The 24453-nt window shown below is 40.5% G+C and overlaps 1 protein-coding gene across 3 annotated transcripts in view; it reads left to right on the top strand.

Moving 5' to 3' along the window:
• The window catches only part of ZNF609 (zinc finger protein 609), a 274508-nt gene that overhangs the window by 174226 nt on the left and 75829 nt on the right, over positions 1 to 24453 (top strand). For all 3 annotated transcript variants that reach the window (XM_004466646.4, XM_004466648.5, XM_071214239.1), the window contains one exon: positions 9098 to 9323. In XM_004466646.4, coding sequence (XP_004466703.1) covers positions 9098 to 9323 — 226 coding nt within the window. The remainder of the gene's footprint in view (positions 1 to 9097; positions 9324 to 24453) is intronic.

Consider the following 24453-nt stretch of genomic DNA (forward strand, 5'->3'; position numbering starts at 1 on the left):
TTTTCAACCAGCCCCAATAAAATAGCAGTTATTTTTTTCCACCCAGCCAGGTAGGTGGGGGTAGAGTTCAAATAGAGAACTCTACCTGTCTTAAGAAAGACTCTACTCTTGTGTGGGTGGCTAGTTAGATGATCTTTTTTTCTTCCACACTTACGATACTATGATTTTGTTTGTACCTGTTTTTTTAGAAATCTTTTTATACATGATATAAAATTAGATGCTGTTGTATAAATATGCTCTCTAGGAACCCAAATCCACTTTGCAGCTGAAGGTGCTTTCTTTAGATAGAAAAGACCTCTCATTGGAACCACCATTATTTCATGTCAAATCCATGCTTTTTTTTTTTTCCTCAAAGATTTATTTATTTATTTAATTCCCCCCCTCCCCCAGTTGTCTGTTCTCTGTGTCTATTTGCTGCATCTTGTTTCTTTTTTTTTTTTTTTTTTTTTTTTTTTTTTTTTTTAAAGATTTATTTATTTATTTAATTTCCCCCCCTCCCCTGGTTGTCTGTTCTTGGTGTCTATTTGCTGCGTCTTGTTTCTTTGTCCGCTTCTGTTGTCGTCAGCGGCACGGGAAGTGTGGGCGGCGCCATTCCTGGGCAGGCTGCTCTTTCATTTCACGCTGGGCGGCTTTTCCTCACGGGCGCACTCCTTGCGCGTGGGGCTCCCCCACGCGGGGGACACCCTTGCGTGGCAAGGCACTCCTTGCGCGCATCAGCGCTGCACATGGCCAGTTCCACACGGGTCAAGGAGGCCCGGGGTTTGAACCGCGGACCTCCCATATGGTAGACGGACGCCCTAACCACTGGGCCAAAGTCCGTTTCCCAACATCTTGTTTCTTTGTCCGCTTCTGTTGTCGTCAGTGGCACGGAAAGTGTGTGTGGCTCCATTCCTAGGCAGGCTGCACTTTCTTTCACGCTGGGCAGCTCGCCTTATGGGGTGCACTCCTTGCGCGTGGGGCTCCCCTACGCGGGGGACACCCCTGCGTGGCACGGCACTCCTTGAGCGCATCAGCACTGCGCATGGGCCAGCTCCACACGGGTCAAGGAGGCCCGGGGTTTGAACTGCGGACCTCCCATGTGGTAGACGGACGCCCTAACCACTGGGCCAAGTCCGTTTCCCAATCCCTGCTTTTTCTGTGAAAGTTATACAAAATCCATGGGTATTCTGTGACCTTCTAGAACACAGAAATCCCCTCCAATCAAATTAGATAGCCATTTCCTGCTAGGTTCACCCGTGCTGACATGTCCATAATAAGGAGCCAACCTATACTGTACAACACCCTTCAGGCCACTTAGCAGTTTTATCTCTACACCTTTTAGTTTAAATGGCAAAGACAAGGAAGACTTCTGTAGGAATTGATGGCTCCTTGTTAAGGACACGTTTTAAATTTTCTTTTAGATACTGACATGTTTAATTTCTGAACTACTAAGTTATAATTTCAGAGAAGTCTTATTTATCCTTGGCATTGCAAAACTAACAGGCATTGGAGAGAATGACTCCCCTCCTCCTCTAAGCCTAAGGGTCAATTTTGTCAGTAATTTAGCCTGTGGCCATTCATCATTCATTTAGCCTTTTTTTTTTTTTTTAAGATTTATTTTGTTTATTTTCTCTCCCCTTCCCTCCTCCATTGTCTGCTCTCTTGTGTCCAATTCACTGTGTATTCTTCTGTGTCTGCTCACATTTTTGTCAGGCAGCATGAGGAATCTGTGTGTCTTTTTGTTGCGCCGTCTTGCTGCGTCAGCTCTCCGTGTGCAGCACCGCTCCTGGACAGGCTGTACTTTTCACATGGGGTGGGTCTCCTTGCACGTGGGACTCCTCTACACAGTGGGTGCCCCTTGTGGCTCGGCACTCCTTGTGCGCAGCAGCACTGTGTGTGGGCCTGCTCACCACACAGGCCGGGAGGCCCTGGGTTCAAACTCTGGTCCTCCTATATGGTAGGTGGACACTCTATCAGTTGAGCCACATCCGCTTCCCCATTTATCCATTTTATAAAAATTTAATTGAGCACCTCATTCCCCCCAATTTTTTGAATATCCACTTTTTACATAATTGCTGAAATTTATTAATGCTTAATTTGCAAATATCCCTTACATATAAAATCCATAGTCTGTGGCTCCCAGGAGTGTTCCTTCTACTCCACACTTGCTACTAATCTTCCCTGCCTTCCAATTTTTTTTTCTTTCACCCTTCCTTCCAAACTGGCCTGTTGTGACAGGCTGTCTCTCTCAATTTCATTGCTACCAGTATCCCAATTTTATTTAGGATTCAAGTACGCATATGCTTCTGGGAAAACCATCTCTTCCCCAGTCCTAGAACATGAAACTTGATTAGATTAGGCTTATTAAAGGCAATGCTAGTCCTCTTACCCAGTGCTTAGTTTAAGAAAGTGTGATTAGGGAAGAGAACTTGGCCCAATGGGTAGGGCATCTGCCTACCATATGGGAGGTCCGTGGTTCAAACCCAGGGCCTCCTTGGCCCGTGTGGAGCTGGCCCATGTGCAGTGCTGATGCACACAAGGAGTGCCGTGCCACCCAGGGATGTGCCCCCACGTAGGGGAGCCCCACGCGCCAGGAGTGTGCCCCATAAGGAGAGCCACCCAGCGCAAAAAAAAGTGCAGCCTGCCCAGGAATGGCGCCGCACATTCGGAGAGCTGACTCAACAAGATGACGCAACAAAAAGAAACACAGATTCCCAGTGCCACTGATAAGGATAGAAGCGGTCACAGAAGAGCACGCAGCGAATGGACACAGAGAGCAGACAACTGGGGATGGGGGGGAACGGGAGAGAAATAAATAAAAAATAAATCTTAAAAAAAAAAAAGAAACTGTGATTGGAATTCTGTCCATTGAAAAGTGAAGGAAAGTCAGCTGCAGGGATTCTACAACAATTTACTTTGTCCTTAAAAATGGACAAAAGGCAGCTTGAACCAGCTAAAGGAAGTGGAAAAACCCAGAGGGGGGAAAAATAGCCAAGGATAGTGCAAAATATTTAGTCAAGGATGTTCATCACAGTGTTGGCTGTAATAGTAAGAATGCCCAACAACTGGGAAAATGTTCTTAAAATTATAGTGTATAAGTTTCACTACTACATATTAAAATGATGATGTAGAAAAGTATGTGATGAAAATCCAAGGTGCTACATCATTATGTGAAGGGGAAAAAAAGTTTCTAAAAATATAAAGACAGTAAAATATTATTTTTGTAAAAGATGGTGGGGGCCTGGTAAAATTCTAGGTGATTTTTTAAATTCTTTTTCTTATCTGTAATAATTTTCCTTCAGATATTAATTTTGTAACCAAAGTTATTTTAAAAGGAAAAATTTAAATAGTGTAATGCAAAAGAGAAGGACAAAAGGAAGTGATAATGTTCAAGGATATTATACATAGAGCTGATAGAGCCACTTGTAACCATTAGAGAGAGCACGTTTAAGACCAAAAGCCTACAGGCAGTTTGGAAAAACAGAAACTTGCTATTATTGAGCCCTGAGAATTTCCCTATTTCTGGACTCATATAAGATAATAAATACTCTTATTTTTGAGGTTGAAATGGGTCATCAGTGTCTTGCCAGCTAAAAACATCCTAACATATATTAATACTTACCTTGCTACTAATGCTTACTAGACTACTTCTTATCTCCCATGTAGACCCAGATCCCAAATTTTTTTCAATATACCCTATTCCTCATCATTCATTCAACCAGTACTTGTATTGCACTAAAGCTCTCTGCATTTTCAAAATTTAGAACCTAGTGAAAGAGACAGATGAGAAGTAAAAGAATTACCTCTTTTTTCCGACTGTTGGAATCCCCTTATCCCTGTAGCTGATGCAACCATATTATTTCACTCCTATCTAGGTTGGATTCCTGTCCCTGGCCATAGAAATCAATGGCTTAGAGACGTGGTTCTCAATATATGACCTATGGACCCCTAAGTATCTCTGAGGCCCTTTCAAGGGTTCGGTAAAGTTGAAGTTTTTTTCATAATATTTTCATTTCTACTTGCTAAGCAAAATATCATTCAATGAGTTAACAGGGATTTATTGGCTCACAATTTCAAAGGCTAACTGGCTTTCTTCTTCCCAGGGTTTGTATCTTCTTGGTGTCCAACAATCTTTGAGGTTCCTTGGATTTTCCAGCACATGGCAATGTCTTCTCCTTTTTCTTCTGGGTTCCCTTGACTTCCTGCTTCCGACTGCTCCCTATAACATCTATCTCCATATGACTTTCTCTCCGTTTGTAAGGAACACCAATAATCTAAATTAAAGCCCAACCTGATTTAGTTGGGCCACACCTTAACTGAAATAACACCTTGAAGAGATCTTATTTGCAGTGGGTCCACACCTACCAGAAATGCTGCCGCTGCCCATGACCAAGAACATATCCATATTGGGGTACACAGTTCAGTTCATTACATAATAATACTAAGACATTATTTGACTTTTTCACTTTGTTGACATTTGCACTGCTGGTGCAAAAGCAATGGTAGGTAAAATGGCTGGCACCTAGATAGGAATCAAGGCAGTGGCACCAGATTGTACTAGTAGCCATAACATTCTTCACTGTTATACATACACTCATGGTAAAAAAAAAAAAAAAAATTTAATTTTTAAGCCAATTTCACTTTTAAAATACCCTTAATGAAACAATTAAAAGCATCAATTTTATTAAATCTAAACGTCAGCCATATTGAATAAGGCCCATCCTTATTCAGTTGGGGCACATCTTAGCCAATAATATCTTCAGAGGTCCTATTTACAAATGTGTTTACACCCCCAGGACTAGGGTTTGGGACCTGATCATGAACTTGCCTTTTGTGGGGACATGATTTAGTCCCCAACAAGGGCTGTCGTCAGGAGAGGAAGTTGTTGCAACAAGATGACGCAACTAAAAGAAACAACACAGATTCCCGGTGCTGCTGATAAGGATAGAAGCAGTCACAGAAGAACACACAGCGAATGGACACAGAGCAGACAACTGGAGGGGTGGGGAGATAAATAAATTTTAAAAAAAATTTTTTTTTAAATAAAAGAATTTAACTTCCACAAAGGAAGGAACTTTCTCATTTTTCTTCACAATTTTATCCCCAGCACCTAGACCCAATACCTGGAGTATAGATGATATTCCAAAAATATTCGTTGGGTTAAAATAAAATGAAGGGCACATACTGTTGGGAAACTTAGAAATTCACATCTTTGTATCTTTTTACGTCTCTTTTTGTTTTGTTTGACCCATTCAGGTATACCAGGAGCAAATATTGTCACTTCTTAGCATTTCAGAGACTGAGAATTGACCCAGCTTTTGTTGTTGTTGTAGCTGTTAAAACATTTCATGAACTTAATTTTCTTTTAATATTCCTATTCCTTTTTTCTCTAATGGCACCAGTCTCCTGACTTTCCCTGCCCTTATATCCTAGGTATATAAGAAAGATGACAACATGACTTATTTTCTGATTTTTTTATCCTTTCCTGAAGAGTGATAAATGAAACTTTATTTGTTCCAGTGAAGAGGAGAATATAAAATCTCATAAAGCCACCTAGTTTATTAGATGAATACCACAGAGCTGCTTACTATGCACTATAGCTTAATGAAGATTATAGATGTGACCAAATGGTAATTAGCAGAGCTGGAGCTGTAATTAAACATTATTGTGCTGCTCTGTGATTTCTCCCTAGATTTCTGCTGCAAAGTAGAAGGAAACTGAATATCTTCAAACCCATAGGTGGATTTCTTCACTTCTCCACACCTCCAAAATTCTTTTTTATTTTTTTAAAGATTTATGTATTTATTTCTCCCCAACCCCTCATTGTTTCCCTTTGCTATGTCTGTTTGTTGTGTGTTGGTCTTCTGTTCAGGAGGCACCAGAAACAGCAGCACCTAGGACCTCCAGTATGGGAGGGAGGCACCTAATCACCTGAGCCACCTCCACTCCCTGCTTTGTTGTGTCTCTCATTGTGTTTTCCTCATGTTTCTTGTTGTGTCATCTCACCACACCTGCCTGTCGCGCCAACTCGCTGTATTCCTTAGGAGGGACCAGGCACTGAACCTGGGACCTCCCATGTGGTAGGTGGGCAGCTCAATCACTTGAGCCACATCTTCTTCCCCCAGAAATCTTTTAACTAAATAATTAAATCTTCACACAAACAGAGATCCTGAATTCTATTTAGTAACTCCAATCAGTAACTGATTAACATACACATGTTAATCAGATTTTCATTTGTATTAGTTCTGTTGTTCAGCTAAGTAAGGTTCTTCAGATACTCTGTAGCATGTTTTAATTTGGCAAAATGCTCAAATGCAACAGTGGTGTTTCCGACTTCAATCTTAGATGTTTTCTGAATTTGTCAGTACAGAATTGGGACCTTGGCTATATCAAGAATGTAGTAGCATATCTTTACCCTGGCCTCCCAGCAGCATTGAATTAACCTAGCAGAAAATGAAACCACTTCCAGAAAAAAAGGTGTGATGGCTGAGAGAGAATGTATAGGTGTCTCCCTTGGGATTTACCTCCTTCTGTGCCTGGGATTACTGCCTCAGCGGTGGAACATGTTGGCAGCAGGACATACTCAAGTAAGGCAGCCAGAAACCTCATAGGAGAGACTAGAATGTTTAGGTCAAGATCTGTGTCTAAGAGGGAGACCCTGCAGGAATTTCTCCTGCTATTACAAGTATTATTAGAAAAAAGTCAGCAAACCCAAGCAAAGGAAATGTGCATACTGCCTGTGAAATTGCGTCTGTCTCAGTTCTTCCCCAAGAGAAAGAACAGAGAGGTAGAAGTGAGGCCAAGAATAAATATGATCTGTATATACTGTCTTAAATTTTCCCTTTCTGGAAACGGACTTGGCCCAGTGGTTAGGGCATCCATCTACCATGTGGGAGGTCCGCGGTTCAAACCCCGGGCCTCCTTGACATGTGTGGAGCTGGCCCATGCACAGTGCTGATGCGCGTAAGGAGTGCCGTGCCATGCAGGGGTGTCCCCCGCGTAGGGGAGCCCCACGCGCAAGGAATGTGCCCCGTAAGGAGAGCTGCCCAGCGCGAGAGAAAGTGCAGCCTGCCCAGGAATGGCGCCGCCCACACTTCCCGTGGGGCTGACGACAACAGAAGCGGACAAAGAAACAAGACGCAGCAAATAGACACAGAGAACAGACAACGGGGGGGGGGGGGGGGGGTTAAATAAATAAATAAATCGTAAAAAGAAAATAATTTTTTTTCCCTCTCTAGTAATGGTAAAATCTCCAGGAAGCATTTTTTCCGAAGAGTTATGAGCTTCCTTATAGCATTCCTAGGAGCTAAATGTTGAGAGCTAGTTTTTAGCACTGCACCGGGGGAGAGGCTTCAGTACTTTTTCTGTGTTGCTAGCCATGTCTTTCCAGCATTTCCATGTTTTTACCTTTTCTGTACATGGAAATTTTAAAGGATCTTTTAAGGATCCACCACACCCCATGAAAATTGCCAAATTATATTGTTAATGCCCAATTTTCAAGAGAACAAAAGAAAGCAAAAATGCCATTTGACATTTACCATAATGCTGAGCATTCATTCTTCCATTTCATTTTATGGAAAAGGCAGAATTAGGGGAGTACAGTGTTGGGGTGTGTGACAGCAAGCAGCTATGGATAATGTTTTAGCATTCAGCGACGGGAATTAATCTGAATCAGAGTTTGAGCATTCTATGGACTCTGACAGTGATAATCTGCAAGTAGCAGATAGCAATTCTGCTTTTAACTGCAGAGAAGGATACACAGTACCAGATCTCAGTTTCAGTTTTCAAGGACAGGATGGTGTGTGTGTGTGTGTGTGTGTGTGTGTGTGTGTGTGTGTGTGTTGAAGAAGGTAGAGTGGGGGGTAGATTATAGGTAGTGTGGTGGTCAGATAGTCAACTTCCTCAGTTCTATTGCAGGGCTGCTTTAGCTCAGATTGTGGATGCATGTGTGGCTCTCTCTGAACTTCAGTCTTTTAGAGGACTGCATTTTACCTGAGTTGAAAAGTCTTTCACAAGGGCAAGAGGATCCCAATCCTTGACTCTAGCTTTCTAGGTCTGCTATTTGATATAATACTTAGCCTTGAGGGAAAATCAGTCAACGTGTATTGAATGCCTTTCTAAATACAAGTCACTGTGGTCCATTTGGATTAAACATAGATTCAAAGTTGGCATTTTGTCATACTGATAAATGCTAGAATTTAGAGAGTTAGAGATCATCACTTTCTTTATTAGAATTTCTCTGCTGTCTCTCTATATATTGCATTCTTCTTGGACCCTAAGTAGATTCTTGTGTGAGGATCTAGTTTTAGAGGAAGTTTGCTACCCGTTGTTTGATTATTTCTCTCTATATGTGTGTAATCAACTACATTTGCTAGCTGTTATGAATTTGGTTCTGCAGAGTAATAGCACCTTCCCTTTATTACAGATAAATTTGATATTAGAGTCAAACTCAAATGCCATTCTCATTAACCAATCACTATTATAATCTCTGAGGGTTAGAAACTCTCATAAGGTCACTCCCTACCCTATCTACTTTTAAGTAGATTTTAAGGCTTTTAAGTAGATTTCCTTCTAGCTAAAGATGTATTCGAGCTCCCAGTCTTCTTGAAGTGGCATTCTTAGAACCTGAATATTTCTTCTCTCTTTATCCCCACCTGTATTCATGGATTTTATACCTGATTGATGTACTGTTTGTTGTAAGTTAGACTGCTAGGAAGAATAGTGGTAATAGTAGGACATGCCTCAGAAACTGGGCCTTTTTTTTCTCATCAACCTGTATACTCTGTTACTACTGAAATATGGCATCAGTTCTCTTTCATTTGAAGTTTTTTCATGAGAGGAGAAAAATTAGATTTTTAAAAAATACACTTTCATTCAAATGTAGTTTACAAGAATGATCATTAATAAGAAATAGAACTGCTCCTAGCATAGGGTACACTCACTATACCTAGATTTGTAGTGGTATTATGAGCAAAAAAGTAAAAGGAAAGACAAGTCTTATATTTAGATTTCTCTGCACCTTAGCAGGAAAAGATGTAGGACTAGGTTAAATACAAAGAACTTATTTCCTCTGAATGTTCTCCTTGCAACTCAGCTACTACTTTCTCTTCCCCCACAGATGGAGTCCCCTGTCTCCACACCAGCAGTGCTGCCACTGCACCTTTTGGTACCAGTGGTCAGTAATGACATCTCATCCCCCTGTGAGCAGATCATGGTTCGCACCCGATCTGTTGGGGTGAACACATGTGATGTGGCTCTAGCCACAGAACCTGAATGCCTGGGCCCCTGTGAACCTGGGACCAGTGTCAACCTCGAAGGCATCGTATGGCAGGAAACTGAAGATGGTAAGTACTATATGTGATGTTCCCATCCCTTCTCAACCTGCTTCTGCAGGGGAGCTTACAGGGGCTTATTGTTATAAATAATACCAAGTATTTATTAAGAGTCTTAGTCGCAGTACCCACACAGAGTATTACAGCAAAATCTCCCAGCTTCTAGAGATTGCCAAGGCCAGTTTCTTAGATTATCTCCCCTTCATAGTTGTTCATGTACTTAAGCAGTCATTTGGTAGGTGCTGGCCAAGTGTCTATATTCTCCATACTGTGTCTATATTCTCCATAACCCTCTCTATCATTTATTAGGGAATTAGAATATAAATGAACTTTTGGGTCAGGTTTGAAGAGAAAAAGAAATAAAAGGGCACCTGAGGGAATAAGGGGAATGGAGAACGGTCACTCTTAAATTCATGTGGTATTGGTTCATTGAATTTGCACCTCTTATTTTTTCAAAACCTAAAGGTGCAAGAGCTTCTTCCCATTGATTGCCTCATTGCCCAGCAACCCACCCCACTTAATGCATTTGTCACTTAGTACAGATTTTATAGGCCTAGGCCTATAAAATTGGGAAATTTTTACATGGTTTTATTTCCAAGCATCCACTAGGCGGTTGGCTTACAGTAGGGTACTGCTGCCCAAGGTTACCATCCAGACTTCATGTATGTTCCATTTGCTCCTGTTCTTCTGTTTTAAAAGTCTATAAACCTGAAAAATTGAATGGCAATTGAAAGGTACTTAACCAGGTTTTTCAGATCCCTTGGTAATATCTGATTGCAATTTGATTTCAGAACATTCTTTTTATAAAGAATCCAAGTCCTTATCAAAGTGTGTGTGGTTAGGGAGGGTGGTCCTCAGTCCCATCAGGTCACTGCATCAGTAAGCAGACTTTCAAAGCCTCTGTCTTCTGAGGAGTTAAGAGACTTAGAGGAACACAACTAATGATCTCTGATGATCACAAACAAGAGTTTGTTCCCCTAAATATTTTCTTGTGATTCATTTTTGTTTACTTTTTTAAACTTTCTTACTTTAAAATACTTTCAAATTTGGGGTACAGTGACAAAAATAATACAAACCTCTTACAGAAAATCTAATGTAACTCTATCCTGGCAAACACCCAGATCCACCAATTTTAATATTTTGCCATATTTGCCATATCATTATGTCTATCCATCAATCTTTCACTCCATCTATCTGTCTTTTTGTCTTTTTATCAATCCATTTGCTGAACAATTGGCTGTAGGTTATATACATCATGTTCCTTGAATACTTAATACTGCCATGTACATTTCCTATATTATTAGCAAGGGTATTCATTTATGTAATCAGTTTAAATACAGTTATTAAGTTCAAGAAATTTAACATCAATATAAAGCTTACAGTCTATATTTCAATTTTTTTTATCTGTTCTAAAAATATCCTAGTGGGCCTTTCCTCTTCCATTATTAGATACCATCCAGGATCACATATTGTATTTGACTGACATTGTGTCTTTAATTGCTCATTCCCTTTTTTTTAATTGTGGGAACATATATACAAAATAAATTTTCTCATCTAAACTATTCCCACACATACCATTCAGTGGAATTACTCATGTTCACACTGTTGTGGTACCCCCACCACCTTCTATTAATAAAACCTTCCTGAGAGTAGATGTGGCTCAAGCAATTGAGCATCGCCTCCCACATGAGAGATTCCAGGTTCCCAGTGCCTCCTGGGGGAGAAAAAAAACAACAACAACTCCCGGAAGCCAATGTGGCTCAGTGGTTGAGCTCTAGCTTTCCACATATGAGGTCCCAGGTTCAATCCCTGGCCCCTAGTACCTCAAAAAATAAAGGGAAATGAAACGAGAAAAATAAAATAAAAACTTTCCCTTCACCCCAAAAGAAATCCTATGCTCTAAATTTGCATTAACTCATCATTACCCTTTTCCCCCTCCATCACTAGTAACCTGTACTTTACTTTTTGTAGATCCAAACATCTTTATTTCTTCATGTGGCCTCAGTTAACAAAGAGCTCTTTCCTTCAGAATTTATCCATACAAAAATTTTAGAGAATAGCTCCAGGCCAAAGTATAAGAAACCTTCTGGACCTTTCTGCACATGTCTTATCTTTCTTGGATTGTGCATTTGGCTCTAGGGATTCCTCCCTTTACACAGATGTGAATGTCTTTCAGTCAGCAATCCTTTGCTCCAGGCAGTATGATTTGACTGCTGTCCCACAGCATTCTATAGGAGAGCTGTGTGTGCTGCCTTCCACATACACAGCTGGGTAACTTCTGGAATGGTGAGTTCCTCAGGCCACCGTCAGATAGATTGGGCCAGGCATTAAATACTCCCATTTTGTGCATGAGGGTTACTCAGCCCCCTCAGGAACTACAATGGGAATGTGGGCCAGCTCCATACCACACTCGTAGGGGTGGGATGGGGCCAGCAAGGGCCCCACAAGATTCTACTGTTTTTACATAGCCTTTTTCTTGATTGGGTATTCATCCTGTTACTGCAGTCCTTTAAATGTTTTCTAGAGCTTTTTGTTGTTCAAAGCTTCTGTGGGGGACAAGAATCCAGAAGCATCTCACTCTACCGTCTTGATCAGGGCCAAGCTTCCCTCCTTGTATTCATAATATGTGTTTTTCTTTTCCTGTCATTTCCTTTTTCTCTCCTTACTGAGAAAATTTGAGACTTTATACCATTAGTTTTATCTGTTCTTTCTCCTTCATATGTAATCTTTCCCTTTTTATTTAAACTTTTTCCTTCTGCAACACTTTTGTGACAATGAAAATATTTCCTGATCCCTGCTATCCCCTTGAACTACTGACCTCACCCGTTCTTTTCACTACTTGATATTGTTTTCAGTCTCTTCTTACATGTTCACTATCATAATTTGCTGCCATCAGATTTGTTTTATCACATGAAACATTTCTCATACTAATGATCATCTCACCTCAAAAGTCTTCTCTCAGTCTTCCAAGATTTTTAGAAACTCTACTCTTCATTCTTGAAACTCTCCTCTCTTGCCTTTGTCATAGTATACTTCCCGAAATTTCCTCATTTTCTCTTTCTAATTGGTTATTCTCTTTATTTTGTGTTGGTCCCTCTTCCTCCTTGTATTCACTGGGTCAGAGGTTCCAGGTAGATTTCATGGTGCTGAAATATTGATCATCCCTGTCTTATTGGCCTCTAGGTAAGGCCTCTAGCAGGGGGTACTCCACTCCTACATCCCTAAACAAGCAGCCTTATCCACAGTATATATATTTATTTACTATGCCATAATAAGGAAAGCTGAAGAAACACTGAGTTAGGAATGGCATTTGACTTCTAGAAACAGAAAATTTAGTAATAGTGATTTAATGTAACAATTTAATGTAAAAGAATTCTGGAGAGTTCTAGAGTTGGTATGATTGCTTCACAATGTAATCAATATTCCAGACTACTTAAAGTTATTCCTCTATTGCCAAATTGCTGCTGTGGCTTTAAGCCTCACGTTTGGTTTCCAGAGCTGAAGAAGGAAGAGAGAAGAGCAAAATAGCATCTGCCTTTCATCTTAATCTGTTCCCTTTAAGGAACTTTCCCAGAAGCCACACCCTAAGACTTCTGCCCACATCTCATTGGCAACCCCTGGCTTCAAGGGGGTGGGAGTGTGTGTAGCTTTTTAGGTGGATACATTGCTCCTCTGCACAAAATATAGCTCTTACTAAGGAAGAAGGGGAAGCAGTTAACAGCCTTTGCCCTCTTTTGCTCTCAGAACCTTCAAATATCATGACTCCCAAAAGTTGGTACGTCAGCAGCTTTCTTTTTAGGAAGTCCTTATCTACTCATGGCTTCAGCTGTCACCCTTGTATAAACAATCTTCAAAACTTTATCTCTAGACCTGATCTTGAATAGTCTTACTGCTGATAAGGAGAAAGGTTTGTTAGTCTGGATAGAAGATGAAACCAACCACAACATTCCCTTTAGCCAAAGCCTAAATCAGAGAAAGGCTTTCTTCACTTCTTTGGAGGCTGAGAGGGGTGAAGAAGCTGCAGAAGAAAAGTTTGAAGCTAGCAGAAGTTAGTTCATGAGGTTTAGAGAAAGAAGCCATCTCTAAACCATAAAAGTGCAAGGTGAAACAGCAAGTCCTGATGTAGAAGCTGCAGCAAGTTATACAGAAGATTTAACTAAGATAATTGATGAAAGTGGCTACACCAAGCAACTGATTTTCAGTGTAGATGAAGCAGCCTTCTCTTGGAAGAAGATGCCACCTAGGACTTTCATAGCTAGAGAGGAGAAGTCGGTGCCTGGCCTCAAAGCTTCTGAGGACAGGCTGACTCTCTTGTTAGGGGTAAGGGAGCTGGTGACTTTAAGCTGAAGCCACTGCCCGTTTACTAATCTGAGAATCCTAGGGCCCTTAAGAATTATGCTAAATCTACTCCGCCTGTGCTCTGTTAATGGAACAACAAAGCCTGGATGACAGCATATCTGTTTACAACATGGTTTATTGAATATCTTAAGCCCATTGTTGAGAACTACAGCTCAGAAAAAAAGATGCCTTTCAAAATATTACTGTTCATTGACAGTGCACCTGGTCACCCAAGAGCTCTGACGGAGAAGTACAAGATTAATGTTGTTTTCATGCCCTCTAACACATTATCCATTCTGCAGCCCATGAATCTAGGAGCAGTTTTGACTTTCAAGTCTTATTATTTAAGAAATTCATTTCATAATGCTGTAGCTGCCATTGATCAGTGATTCCTCTGATGGACCTGGACAAAGTAAATTGAAAATCTTCTGGAAAGGATTCACCATTCTACATGCCATTAAGAGCATTTGTGATTCGTGGGATCAGGTCAAAATAGCAACATGAACAGGAGTTTGGAAGAAATTAATTCTAACCCTCATGAATGACTTTGAGGGGTTTGGGACTTCAGTGGAGGTAGTAAATGCAGATGTGGTAGAACAGCAAGAATACTTTAAAAGTGGAACCTGAAGATGTGACTGAATTGCTGCAATCTCATGATAAAACTTTAATGGATGTGGAGTTACTTCTAATGGATGAAAAAAGAAAGTGATTTCTTGAGATGGAATCTACTCCTGGTAAAGATGCTGTGAACATTGTTGAAATGACAACGAAGGATTTAGAAAATTACATAAACTTAGTTGATAAAGCAGCAGCACAGTTTGAGAAGACTGACTCCAATTTTGAAAGAAGTTCTACTGTAAGTAAAATCCCATTAAACAGCATCGTAAGCTACAGAAAAATCTTTTGTGAAAGGAAGAGTCAATCAATGAGGCAAACTTCATTGTTGTCTTATTTTAAGAAATTGCCACAGCCATCCCAGCCTTCACCAGCGACCACCCTGATCATTAAGCAGCCATCAACATTGAGGGAAGACCCTCCACCAGCAAAGAGGTTACGACTTGCTGAAGGCTCAGATTATGGATAGCATTTTTTAGCAATAAAGTGTTTTTAAATTAAGGCCTCTTTCTTCCTGTAAGCTAGACCAGGCTATTTCACATGATAATGGAAACAGTTCAAAAAGTAAGAGCAAAGCTGCAAAGCTTCTTGGAGCTAAGGCTTGGAAGTCACATATAGTCACTTCTGTCACATTCTGTTAGAGAAAGTCACAAAATCATTCCACATGCAATGAGTGGGAAAATAGATTATGCCTATCAAGAGATAGGAAAAGCTGCAAGGAATATATGACCTTTTTTTTTCAGTTAGCATACAGTTAATTTGATCTTTTTTTTTTTTTCTGGATTGTATTTACTTTTTTTATATCTAAGTTCACAAAGATTTTCTCCTGTATTTTCTTCTAGAAAGTTTATAGTTTTAGTTCTTATATTTAGGACCATAATCCATTTTGAGCTGGTTTTTGTGCAGGGATTTAAATTTGTCTTCTAGCACATGGGTTTCCAATTTCTAGCACCATTTGTTGAAAAGACCATGCTTTCCCTCATTGAATTTCCTGGGCACCTATGAAAAATGTCAATTAAATGTAAATTGAAGGGTTTATTTCTGAACTCTCTCGATTATGTTCTATTGATCTTTATGTATATCATTATACCAGAACCATGCTCTTAATTATCATAGTTTACAATGTTTTAAAATTGTTGGGGTTTTTTTGTTTTCTTTTGAGTGTTTAGAATTTCTTATACATTCTGAATATAAGTCCTTTGTCACACATGTGATTTGCAAATATTTTATCCCAGTGTGTAGCTTGTGTTTCATTCTCTTAACAGTGTCTTTCACAGAGCAAAAGTTTTTACTTTTGATGGAGTCCAGTTTATCAAATTTTCCTCTCATGCATTGTACTTTTGATACCATGTCTAAGACCCCTTGCCTAACCCGATTATGAAGGTTTTCTCCTATGATTTCTTCTAAAAATTTTGTAGTTATACATTTTACATGTAGATCTCTGATCCATTTTGATTTAATTGTTGCATGCAGTAGAAGAGGTCAAGGTTCTTCCTCATATTCCTCCGCCTCTTCCTCCTCCTCCTTCTTCCTTCTCTTCTTATGAATGTCCCTTTGTTCCACTAACATTTGTTAAAAAGACTATCCTTTGTTCCATTGCCAGATATCCTTTGAGCATATTAATATGGGTCTATTTCTGGTCTCTGTTTTGATCCATTGATCTATGTGTCTATCCCTTCACCAATATCCCACTGTCTTTTTTTTTTTTTTAAAGCAGTTTGGTTTATTTCTAAGTCAGTACAAGACAATGGAAAATTATCAATAATAGGAACTCGTTCAGTCAACACGTATTTACTCAGCACTTAACTATGTGTATTATATGAAGTTATGCAAGTACAGGTCATGATTCCTGTTCTCAAGGATTTTTAATGATCTCTTAGGGGAGACAGAGTGTATCACACAGCCTTTTTTTTTTTTAAGATTTATTTTCTTGATTTCTCTCCCCTTCCCCCCTCACCCTTGTTGTCTGCTATGTCCACCCGCTGCGTATTCTTCTGTGTCTGCTTGCACCCTCGGTGGCACCAGGAAACTGCATCTCTTTTTTGTTATGTCATCTTGCTGTGTCAGCTCTCCATCACACAGTCTTATTATAGCTTTACAGTAAGTCTCAAAATCCAATTTTAGTCTTTTTCAAAATGTGTTTAGGCTTTTCTAGTTCCTTCCTCCTTTTTGTATAAATTTTATAATCACCTTGTCTTTGTACAATGTACTTTGTTTGGTTTTTTATTGGAATTGTTTTAAATCCATAGATTATTTAAGGAGAACTGATGTTTAATATATTGAGTTTTCTAATCCATAACTAGTATATTTAGGGGAAGCGGATGTGACTCAAGTAATAGAGCTTCCGCTTATATATGGGACGACCTGGGTTTGATCCTTGGGGCCTCCTGGTGAAAAAGAAAACAAGAAAGCATGCCTGCGTGGCAAGCCAGTGTCCACGCAAGTTCAGCATGGTGTACACAAGTGCCCGCACAAGTGAGTCATGCAGCAAGATGATGACGCATCAAAAGACAGACAAGGGGAGGGTCAAGGTGAAGCGCAGCAGAAGCCAGGAACTCAGGTGGCATAATTGACAAGAAACCTCTCTCCACATCAGGGGTCTCTAGGATCGAATCCCAGTGAATCCTAGAGGAGAGAAAATGAGAAGACAACACAGACAAGCAAAAAAATTAGGGAGGAGAAGGGGAAGGGGGGAAAATAAAGAAATCAGTCTTGGGAAACGGACTTGGCCCAGTGGTTAGGGCATCCGTCTACCACATGGGAGGTCTGCAGTTCAAACCCTGGGCCTCCTTGACCCGTGTGGAGCTGGCCCATGCCCAGTGCTGATGAGCGCAAGGAGTGCCCTGCCATGCAGGGGTGTCCCCCACGTAGGGGAGCCCCACGTGCAAGGAGTGTGCCCCGTAAGGAGAGCTGCCCAGTGCGAAAGAAAGTGCGGCCTGCCTAAGAATGGCACCGCCCACACACAGAGCTGACACAGCAAGATGACGCGACTAAAAGAAACACAGATTCCCGGTGCTGCTGATAAGGATAGAAGCGGTCACAGAAGAACATAGCAGCGAATGGACACAGAGAGCAGACAACAGGAGGGGAAGGGGAGAGAAATAAATTTAAAAATTTTTTAAATCTTAAAAAAAAAGACTTCATTTCTTCTTATAGCTGAATAATGTTCCATCATATGAGTGTGCACACACACACACACACACACCACAGTTTCTTGATCTATTCATTAGTTGATAGACACTTGTGTTGTTCTTACCTTTTGGCAGTTGCAAATAAGGCCACTATGAACATCAATGCAAGGTTGCTGTGAACATCAGTGCAAAAATGTCTGTTTGTGTCCTTGCTTTCAGTTCTTCTGATTTATACCTAGTAGCTTATATGACAGTTCTTTGTTGAGCTTCCTGAAGAACCACCAAACCATCTCCTATAGTTGGCTGTACCATTCTACATTCCCAGCAAAAGTGAATAAGTGTTTCTGTTTTTCCTACACTTGTAGTTTTGGTTTTTTAATAGTGACCATTCTAAGAGGTGTGAAATGATACCTCATTGTAGCATTGATTTGCATTTCAGGAGTAGCTAGTTAGTGATGTTGAACATCTTTTCATGTGTGTGGTAGTTTGAAGCTTTTATGGACCCCAGAAAAAGATCATGTCATTAGAGCTAATTCATTCCTGTGGGTTTGAACCTATTATGACTGGACCCTTTTGATTACTTCAGCTAAGTACTTTTGATTAGATTACTTGAATAAGGTGTGACCTGGGGTAGGTCTTAATCCTCTTACTGGAGTACTTTATAAATGGGATGAATAGAAAGAGACAGGTGCAGAGAAAAGGCACAGGAACTCAGAGAGAAACCCATAGTAGTGATAGAGAATGCCATAGATAGAACAGCCTAAAGCTGAAAGCATTGGAAGTCAGAGGAGAAGGCAGAGACTGGCAGACACACCCATGTGCCTTCCATTGTGACAGAGAAGTCCTTCACAGCTGGTCTTCCAGCAGAGTGAGTCACCTGATGCCTTGATTTGAACCTTTTTCTCAGACTTGCAACTGTAAATTTGTAAGTTATTAATAATAGATCCCTATTGTAAAAGCCAACCTGTTTCTGGAATATTGTTTTTAGCAGCTTTTAGCAAACTAAAACAATGTGCTTTTTAGTCTTTTTTTTTTTTTTTAAGATTTATTTTTATTATTATTTTTTATTTATTTAATTCCCCTCCCCTGCCCCGGTTGTCTGTTTTCTGTGTCTTTTTGCTGCGTCTTGTTTCTTTGTCCGCTTCTGTTGTCGTCAGCAGCACGGGAAGTGTGGGCGGCGCCATTCCTCGGCAGGCTGCTCCCTCCTTCGCGCTGGGCGGCTCTCCTTATGGGTGCACTCCTTGCGCGTGGGGCTCCCCTAACGCGGGGGACACCCCTGTGTGGCACAGCACTCCTTGCGCGCATCAGCACTGCGCATGGGCCAGCTCCACACAGATCAAGGAGGCCCGGGGCTTGAACCGCGGGCCTCCCATGTGGTAGACGGACGCCCTAACCACTGGGCCAAAGTCCGTTTCCCCTTTTGTATTGGGTTATCTTTTTACCATTGAGCTGTAGGATCTCTTTACATATCTTGGATATTAAACCCCTGTCGGGTGTGATTTCCAGATATTTTCTTCATTGAGCAGGCTGCCTTTTCACCTTCTTGACAAAGTTCTTTGAAGCACAAAAGTATTCCATTTTGAGGAGCCCCCATTTATCTATTTTGTCTTTTGTTCCTTGTGCTTTGGGCATAAGGCCTAAGAAACTACCTCCTACCCCAAGATCTTAAAGATGCTTCTCAACATTTTCTTCTTGGAGGAGTTTTATGGTCCTGACTCTTATATTTAGGTCTCTGGTTCATTTTGAGTTAATATTTGTATAAGGTATGAGATTGGGGTCCTGTTTTATTCTTTTGGATATGGATATCCAGTTCTCCCAGCACCATTTATTGAGCAGACCTGCTATGTCCAGTTCGGTGGACTTGGCAGCCTTGTCAAAAATTAATTGAGCAAGAACTTCCAGGATGACGGCAGTCTAGAAAAACATAGGACCCTTCTCTCCCAGAAATATAGCTAGAGGACAGGTAGAAATGGCCTGGAAAAAAATCTTCTAGGGCATGTGTTCTTAACCTTTTTTGTTCTGTGGACCCCTTTGCCAGTGAGGTAAAAAACACAGACCCCTTACTAAGTCCATACTATATATTATTTAATAAATATATCACACCCACACCAGTATGTCCCCACAAGAATAATGTTCTTTTGAATTTCAATTCAAGCCATGGACCCTTTTTTTTTTTCTCTCCTCTTCCCCCTCACCCCACCACCCTGGTTGTCTGTTCTCTGTGTCTATTCGCTGCGTCATCTTCTTTGTCCGCTTCTGTTGTTGTTAGCGGTATGGGAATCTGTGTTTCTTTTGTTGCCTCATCTTGTTGTGTCAGCTCTCCGTGTGTGCGGCACCATTCCTGGGCAGGCTGCACTTTCTTTCACGCTGGGCGGCTCTCCTTACGGGCGCACTCCTTACGCGTGGGGCTCCCCTATGCGAGGACACCACTGCATGGCACGGCGCTCCTTGTGCGCATCAGCACTGCACATGGGCCAGCTGCACACGGGTCAGGGAGGCCCAGGGTTTGAACCGCGGACCTCCCATTTGGTAGATGGACACCCTAACCACTGGGCCAAGTCTGCTTCCCCCATGGACCCCTTTTTAAGAGCCCTATTCTAGGGTTTAGGACACCAGAGGAGGCGGGACAGTGCACAGAAGAGAGAGGGGCAAAGGAAAAGAATTGTGATGACAAAACTGTGAATTAAAAATAGCAGCTTGGGAAACGGACTTTGGCCCAGTGGTTAGGGCGTCCGTCTACCATATGGGAGGTCCGCGGGTCAAACCCCGGGCCTCCTTGACCCGTGTGGAGCTGGCCCATGCGCAGTGCTGATGCGCGCAAGGAGTGCCGTGCCACGCAAGGGTGTCCCCCGCGTGGGGGAGCCCCACGCGCAAGGAGTGCGCCCGTGAGGAAAGCCGCCCAGCATGAAAAGAAAGAAGCAGCCTGCCCAGGAATGGCGCCGCCCACACTTCCCGTGCCGCTGACGACAACAGAAGCGGACAAAGAAACAAGACGCAGCAAATAGACACCAAGAACAGACAACCAGGGGAGGGGGGGGAAATTAAATAAATAAATAAATAAATCTTTAAAAAAAAAAAAAATAGCAGCTAGCTTTCTCTGCCTAAAGGAGCCCCCACCTACATCTGGAGGTGCATAATTCTGTTTTCTCCCATGTATCAGTAAACTCTGTTCCTTTCTCCCAGTTCTCAATAAATTATTTTTACTGGCCTATCTAGGAAAAAAAAAAAAAAGCAGCTGCTGCAACTACTGGCATCCTCCCTACTCTATAGACACTTTTGAATTCTCAGGCCTTGTGGCCAGTGGCTACAGATGAAGGGGCTTCCAGTGATCCACCTCCCCAAGAAAGGGGAATGAGAGGACACAGCTGAAGACTGACTCAGCTTTTGACCCACAATTCAGTCTGCTGCGTCCCACAAGCCCTTCCAGGCCAGGTGGGGCTGTACCATTGTTTGCTTTGGAGCTAGCAAGGTGCTAAAGAGATCCAGCCTTCTCACTTTCCCTCTCTCCTGACCAGGACTGGTTGTTGAAGATGCAGAAGGGAGTGAAATTATTCCCTACCTGGTTAAAGGGAGGGGGCTGCCAGCAAAGGTTGGAGAACTACCTCTGAGAAAGTTTGAATTATGAGGCTTTTAGCCTCCAGGCAGGATCTTCTATCACATTGATCCAGTTTATGTTGCAGCAAACACACCCCTACCAGACTTTGAACTGAGAGGGCTGCCAAAGATCACCATCTGCTGGCAGACCAAGGAAGTGCACATGAAGAAATTAAAAGTAAGAGGTTTTTTCTGGCCTTTACAGCCTCCTTCCCCAAGGCTCTTGGAAGTGGGTCTGCAACCCATTACTAGATCCAGGGCTCAGATTTGAGCAACTAACAGGAAAAATCCTAAAGACCCAGATCAGGTTAAACCAAGAACAGCAGTAACACAGTCTCCTGACACTAAATCCCTATGAAAGAGAGAGAAATTGAGCATTTGAGCAAACTCACCATCCTAATCAGATGCCTAGACATCAGCTAAAATTTACAAGCCATACTAAGAAAGTGGAAGAAATGGCCCAAGAAAAGGAATATATCGAAGTCCCAGAAGAGGCACAGGATTTGAGACAACTAATCACTGAGATACACACAAATTTCCAAAATCAGTGAGTTGAAAGATAATATGGCTAAACTGTAAATCAGTGTATGTAGAATTGATATCTTAATGATATTTAGTCTTCCAACACATGAATCTGGAATGTTCTTCCATTTGTTTAGGTCTTATTTGATATATTTTAGCAAATTTTTATACTTTTCTGATATGCATCCTTTACATACTTGGTTAAGTTTATTCCTAGATATTTGATTCTTCTGATTGCTATTGTAAATGAAATTGTTTTTTCCTGATCTCCTCCTCAGATAACTCATTACTGGTATATGGAAACATTATTGAATTTTGCATGTTGATCTCGTATCCTACCACTTTGCTAAACTCATTCTGTTAGTTTTATTGTAGATTTCTGGGACTTTTTAATATAGGATTTGCAAATAGTGAAAGTTTTACTTCTTTCTTTACAATTTGGATTCCTTTTCTTTTTCTTGCCTAATTGCTCCAGCTAGAACTTCTGGCAGTGTTTAATAACAGTGGTTACAGTGAGCATCCTTGTTTCCAGTCTTAGCAGGAAAACTTTCAATCTTTCACTATTGAGCAGGATGTTAGCTATGGGTTTTTTCATAAATGCTCTTTATCATGCTCTGGAACTTTGTTTCTATTCCTATTTTTTTAAGTGTTCTTACCAAGAAAGGATGATTGATTTTGTCAAATGTCTTTTCTGTGTCAATTAAGATGATCATGTGACTTCTCTCCTAGGATTTGTTAATGGTGGTGTATTAATTGATTTTTTTGTATTGAACCACCCTTGACTACTGGGATAAAACCCTCTTGATCATGTATAATTCTTTCAATGTGCTACTCGATTTAATTTACAAGTATTTTGCTGAAGATTTTTGCATTTATATTCATTAGAGAAATTGGTCTGTTTTCTTGTAGTATCTTTATCTGGTCTTGGTATTAGGTTTCTTAGAAGAAGTTGGGTAACTACATTTCCTTCTCTTCAGTTTTTTTTGTTTTTTGTTTTTTTTTTTCTTTTGAAGAGTTTCAGTAGGATTGGTATTAATTCTTCTTGGAATGATTGGTAGAATTCACCTGTGGAGCCATCTGGTCCTGAGCTTTTTGTTGGGAGGTTTTGGATAACTGATCCAATCTCTTTACATGTGATTGGTTTGTTGTGGTCTTCTGTTTCTTCTAGAGTCAGTGTAGGTTGTTTGTGTGTCTAGGATTTGGTCAATTCATCTAACTTGTCTAATTTGTTGGCATACAATTGTTCATAGTATCCTCTTATGATATTTTTTTATTTCTGTGGGGTCAGTAGTAATGTGTCCTCCCCTCCTCATTTCTAACTACTTATAGTAGGCTGTTTTTTCCTTTGTCATTCTAGTGAAGGGTTTGTCAATTTTGTTGTTTGCAAAGAACCAATTTTTGGTTTTGTTGATACTCTATTGTTTTTTGTTCTCAATTCCATTTACTTCTGCTATAATCATTTCTTTCCTTCTGCTTGCTTTGGGATTCGTTTTCTATTCTTTTTCTAGTTCCGCCAGGTATATAGTTAGGTCTGTGATTTTAATTCTTTTTTTTTTCCCATTTATTGAGGTATACCACTCTTACATAAATATACATAAACAATAACTCTACAGTAATAGTTGTGAACTTACAAAACAAACATAATACCATACAGGGTCTCATACATCACCCTACCACCATTGTTGTGAAACATTTTTAACTAATAATTAAAGAGCATACTCAAAATATTACTACTAGTCGAAATATTTTGAATTTGGTGTATTTTTCCCCCAACCCACCCTATTATTATTTTTTTATATTATATTATGTTTTTATATCATTTATATATGAACATACGTGAAGTTATAAAGCAAACATGCATAACATACAGGGGTCCCACCAACACCTTGCATTATTGTGAAACATTTGTTACAGATGATGAAAGATGATCATCAAAATATTAACTATAGTCCTTATCCTAAATTTGGTGTATTTTCCCCAAACCTACCCTATTATTATTTTTTAAATGTATTTTTTTATAAAAGTTGTAAACTTAACAATTGCACATATGTGCAGAATTCCCATACAACATCTTCCATCAACACCAAACCATGTGGAACATTTGTTGCAGATTATGAAATAATATCACCTGATTATTACCATATCCATAGCGTACATTTGGCACACATTTTCTGTACTCCCTCATTATCAACATAGTATATCTTTGGCATAGATGCATGAATATCACATTATTACTGTTAATCACAGTCCGTAGGTCACTCCACTTGTATTTTTCCCACGCTTCTCCACATTCCCACCACCCTGCAATAGTGATGTACATCTGCTCTAGCTCACAAAGGACACTCTTGCATCTGTGCCATGGGCTTTTCAAAAATCACTTGACCCTAGATAAGAGGGTCTGTTTCTGAACCATCAATTCATTTCCATTGGTCTATGTGTCTGTCTTTATGCTAGTACCATGCTGTTTTTACCACTGTAGTTAGGTAATATTTAAAGTCCAGAAGTGAGAGTCCTCCAACTTCACTTTTCCATTTTAAGATGTTTCTGGCTATTTAGGACCCCTTACCATTTCAAATAAATTTGATAATCATGATTTCCATTTATTTCAAAAATGCTGGTGGAATTTTCATTGAATCTGTATATCAATTTTAGTAGAATTAACATCTTAATGATATTTAGTCTTCCAATCCATGAGCATGGGATGTTCTTCCAATTATTTAGGTCTTTTTTTTTTTTAATTTTTTCTTTTAAGAATGAGTTGTGGGAAGCAGCTGTCGCTCAATTAGTTGGGCTCCCATCTACCATATTGGAGGCCCTGGGTTCACGTCCCAGGACCTCCTTGTGAAGGCAAGCTGGCCTGTGCCATGGAGAGCTGGCACAAACAAGGTGACACAACAAAAGGGAGACAAGCAGACAGAAAAAGAAAAAAACACACAGCAAAT

This window comes from Dasypus novemcinctus, chromosome 3, assembly GCF_030445035.2.
Source record: "Dasypus novemcinctus isolate mDasNov1 chromosome 3, mDasNov1.1.hap2, whole genome shotgun sequence".
NCBI classification, from domain to species: Eukaryota; Metazoa; Chordata; class Mammalia; order Cingulata; family Dasypodidae; genus Dasypus; species Dasypus novemcinctus.